This window comes from Mastomys coucha, unplaced genomic scaffold (assembly GCF_008632895.1).
Source record: "Mastomys coucha isolate ucsf_1 unplaced genomic scaffold, UCSF_Mcou_1 pScaffold8, whole genome shotgun sequence".
In the NCBI taxonomy this organism is placed as follows: domain Eukaryota; kingdom Metazoa; phylum Chordata; class Mammalia; order Rodentia; family Muridae; genus Mastomys; species Mastomys coucha.
The window spans coordinates 79,733,303-79,737,957 of record NW_022196914.1 but is presented as its reverse complement, the minus strand read 5'-3'; the positions used below and the strand labels follow the sequence as shown (position 1 = coordinate 79,737,957).

Genomic DNA, 4,655 nt, shown 5'->3' with positions numbered 1-4,655 from the left:
TCTTCTCTTCCTCCTCCTCCTCCTTCTCCTCCTCCTCCTCCTCCTCCTCCTCCTCCTTCTTCCTCTTCAACTTTTTAAATAGAGTATTGTCTTTGAAAAAGTAACAGATTGATAATTGTAAGCTTTTTAGTGATATAGTGGATTACAATCATAAAAAATAGGTTTTAAAGATTTTTTGAGTCCTTTCTCTCCCCGTGAAGTATTTACCATATAAAATGCTCTAATTCACAAAAAGTATTTGCTAGCTAGTTCTATATCAACTTGATACAAGCAAGAATCATTTTGAAAGAGGAAACCTCAGTTGAGAAAATGCCCCCACCAGACTGGTCTGTGGGCAAGCCTGTGGTGCATTTTTCTTGATTGATGATTAATGTGGGAGGGTCCAGCTCACTGTAGGTGGAGCTACCCCTGGGCTGGTGGTCCTGGGTGTTCCAAGAGAGCAGACCAAACAAGCTATGAGGAACAAGCCAGTAAACAACACTCCTCCATGGCTTCTGTCTCAGTTCCTGCCTTGAGTTCCCTCAGGGATGAACTGTGATGTGGAGGTAGAAGCACAATAAACCCCGTTCTCCCCAAGTTGCTTTTGGTCATGGTGTTTTAGCAGAGCAATAAAAACCCTAACTAAAACAGTAAGTAATTTGAATTCTTAAAATATATTTTGTTCCTCAAAATATGTAGTTTGGGCTGGTGAGATGGCTCAGTGGGTAAGAGCACTGACTGCTCTTCCGAAGGTCCTGGATTCAAATCCCAGCAACCACATGGTGGCTCACAACTATCCGTAATGAGATCTGACTCTCTCTTCTAGTGTGTCTATATAATAATAAATAAATCTTTTTTGTTGTTGTTGTTTAAAAACCATCTAGTTTTTATCCCTTTACTACATCTCCTCCAGCTATTCTTGACAAAACTAGAACACTTACTGCCTTATAGTCTAATCAGGGCATTTTAAAGGTTAATTCATGGATAATCATATGTGAGCACACCAGGGGTGAGAGATGGGTTTTTCTGAATTCTCTCCTGACATTATCTTCCTAGTGAAAAGGGTGGGCACAGACTGAAAGAGTACATCACCTTGCTTATCCGCCTCCTTGCAGATGAGATATTTTAGAATCCCAGTGATGTATCTGTCTGCTTCTGTGACAATAAGGAATAAGATTTTATGGAGCTGCAAAAGATTGGAAAGTGAGAGTGTCCATATCCATATTTTTTCCCTTGGATACAAAAAGCTGTGGAGTTCTAAATGAAATGTGTAATTCTCATTTGGATTCCTTCTGGCTGTCTTTTGACAGCTTGGATACAGTAGTAGAATCTACTGGAAAGATAGATAAGGTCTTTTTGTGAGAATTTTTCATCTTCCAAGTCTCTCTTTCACTCTGGTGAAGTACATAAAAAAATGGAGAGAGAAGTTGGTTATTCAGTATCTAGACAATAATAGTCCATCCAAAATTTCATTAATTTCTATATTTTATATGTAATTTGCATTAAAATATTTGTTTTTGTTTTGTTGAAAACATATTAGTGTATAATTGACCAAGTTGGAAAATTAATGTGGTTCTTAGATATTTCTATTATTTGTTTTGAAATGATTTTAGGAGCCACCTCTGGCAAAATTCTTTAAATAGTTAAAACAAATTCCTTTACAATGACATTGAATTTCATGTACATAAAATTTATGCTATTCTCAAAGAATTCCATGGATCAGACTCTCATAGGTGCTGATTTTGCTCTTTAGGCAATGAATCGCTCCCTGGCTAATGTAATTCTTGGAGGCTATGGCACAAGTTCAACAGCTGGTGGAAAGCCCATGGAAATTTCTGGCACACATACAGAAATCAACCTTGACAATGCAGTTGAGATGATCCGAGAAGCTAACAGCATTGTTATTACTCCAGGTAAAAAAAAAAAAAAAAGTAAAAGTAAAATCTAGAAAAACTAAGCAACCTATCATGGCTGTTTTGATTGACTATATTGATAGGGAAAAGGTACATCGAAACCTCCTCATTAATGGTTTTTATTAGTTCTTTGAGAATTTCATACAGGTTTGGATCATATTCATTTCCAGTCCTTCTGAGATCCATTCTTTATCTATTCACCTACCTTTCTTTATTTCTTCTTAACTCATCAAGTGCATTTGTGCCTCCCAAGTATGGGTGGATGTGTGGTCTTTCACTGGAGTGTGGTTAGCTTACCAGGGCCCCCTTCTCCATTGGCTACCTGTTGCCAATAACTCCATGGCTAGGATTGGGATTAAACTGTGCAGAGTCCTCTTAGGTCGACCTACAATTGAACTCCAGTACAGCATGATCACTGTCCAAACCTAATACCTTCAAAGAAAAAGAACTGAAAACCCTTCTCCCCCAACTCTACTGCCATATTTAAATAAATTAAATAATACTGCCTCCCATCTCCACATTGGGATTTGGTCTGACTTGGACTTGCATAGGCTTTATGTGTGCTGTGACAACCACTGAGAATTTGTGTGTGCAGCTGCCCCACTGCACCCAGAAGATAATGTTTGCTTGTAGTCACCTATCACTTCTGACTCCTACTGATACTTTCTGCTTCTTCCGCTCTGATCCCTGAGCCTTGGGAGGAGTGGCTGCAGTAAATATGTTCCATTTAACTGGTCATTCTGCCGTCTCTTATTCTCTGCACCTCCAGTGGTTTGTGAGTCACTCTGTTAATGACGGTGCAAGTAGAAGCTTCACAGATGGGGGTTGAGAGATACAATGATCTATGGGAATAAAGATAAGTCTTTAGAAGTCAATTTAATCCTATGTCCCTTTAGCAGCATAATAGTAGTAGTCTTTCCTATAGGGCCTATGCCCTGTCTAGCCATAGGGATCCCCTTATTTTTGGAAACAATGGAGACAGTAGCCATGGAATGGTTTGTGAATGAGAATACTGGGCACTCTCAGTTAGGTCAATATTTTGGAATAACATAAATAGTGAATAGATCCAAACGTGGTATCTTTCCTTCAGGAACTGTCTATCCCAGTTTAGAAGTCAGATAGGGAAATAAACAATGCCAAGTGTATTCTGACAGTGGCCAAACTGAACTGTGTAGAAAATTTTTTTTCTCTAAAGAAGAGCCTAAGAAGGAAGTTAGGAATTGTTTTTTGAGCCTTAGAGGATAGATGGCGTTGTGGGTATGAGAAGGCAGAAATGATAGCTGGCATTTGGCAAAAGGAACCAGAAGAGTATTAACAGATGTGAGTCAGCGTACAGGAAATGTGGACACAATCTTGGAGTTAAGGGAGAAGAGAGTGGTCAGACATTCTTGGTTATACATCTACAAAGCTCAAGTGGAAAGAACCATTTTTTTAAAATTTATTTAAATATGGCAGTAGAGTTGGGGGAAAGGGTTTTCAGTTCTTTTTCTTTGAAGGTATTAGGTTTGGACAATGATCATGCTATACTGGAGTTCAATTGTAAGGTCCACCTAAGAGGACTCTGCACGGTTTCTGTGTCCTGGGGTGAGCTAAGATTCAAGGAGAGGCAGGGGAGAAATTGAAAGCCTCAGGGGAAGATGTGGCTATTTAAGAAGGAGAACAGAAAGAAAAAAAACTAGTCAAGGTGTTAGAGGAAGAATAGTAAAGCCAGGAACTGCACAGGACTACAGTCCAGAGACACATATCCAGAGTTGAAAAACCCATGGGTGAGGGCATGGACTAGTGTGGGCACATGGAGTATAGTGGGGACATTCTGCATGCAGCATGAGACATATGGAGAGATTGAGGAGGGCATCATCAGGTTTTGAGTTTCAAAAAGTCCAGACTATAAATCTGCTTTCATTTAGTCTGGCTAACTGCCTGTATTGTCATAGCAGTATGGTTTAATCAAGAGGGAGGTTTTAATCCAAAAGATGTCAAAGATAAAACAAACCCCACTCTTTTGTGTCCCTTATGTCCCCCACAGGATATGGCCTCTGTGCAGCCAAAGCTCAGTACCCCATTGCCGATTTGGTGAAGATGCTTACTGAACAAGGCAAAAAAGTCAGGTTAGTGCGCTGTGTGTAAACATTTGGTTGTGAAGAGAAGGGAATAGTGGGGTCTTCCAAGAGTGACACTTAAGACAAGTGACCCTAGGGGAAGAGACGAAGCTGTCAAGAAGCCTCCAAACTCACCGTGCTGCTGCTGCTGCCTGCCTTTTGAATGCTGGGTGTTCTTGGGAGGGTGTGAGGCAGAGGAATGGAAGACTGTGCACACCTAGATTATTCCACATGGGTCTCGAGGAGCGCAAAAACAGGGTTCTTGGAGGAAGAGCTTATGTTCTGTTCCTCTGAGTCCCCACTAAGGGACATTGTTTCTTGGCATCCAGGAAAGGCAGTGAGCTCTTGAGGTCTTCCCTCATAGGAACGCTGCTGTTCATTTTCTGGGTTCACTAGAAGTTGCCTTGACTTGGTACCATAAATAAGAGGCTCAAGGTAATTCATTGAATGGGATTGGTTCATTAGGATGTGAATGTCTGTTCACAGGATTGTTAATGTCTGTCACTGATAATTCCCTTTAAATGTCAACTGCATACTTTTTGTCTTGAGGCTGATGTGAAAGCAGACCTAAACCCAACAGTGGATCTAGAACGTGTCAAAGTGTCTGTGCCAAACTGGATGAATCAATCTTGCTTTTTTTTTTTTTTTTTTTTTTTTTTTTTTT

General features: G+C 40.2%; 1 protein-coding gene across 5 annotated transcripts in view; it reads left to right on the top strand.

The window, feature by feature from the left end:
• Nnt (nicotinamide nucleotide transhydrogenase) overlaps window positions 1-4,655 on the top strand; it is a 105,857-nt gene that overhangs the window by 81,489 nt on the left and 19,713 nt on the right. For all 5 annotated transcript variants that reach the window (XM_031360716.1, XM_031360715.1, XM_031360714.1 and 2 more), the window contains 2 exons: window positions 1,733-1,892; window positions 3,919-4,000. In XM_031360716.1, coding sequence (XP_031216576.1) covers window positions 1,733-1,892; window positions 3,919-4,000 — 242 coding nt within the window. The remainder of the gene's footprint in view (window positions 1-1,732; window positions 1,893-3,918; window positions 4,001-4,655) is intronic.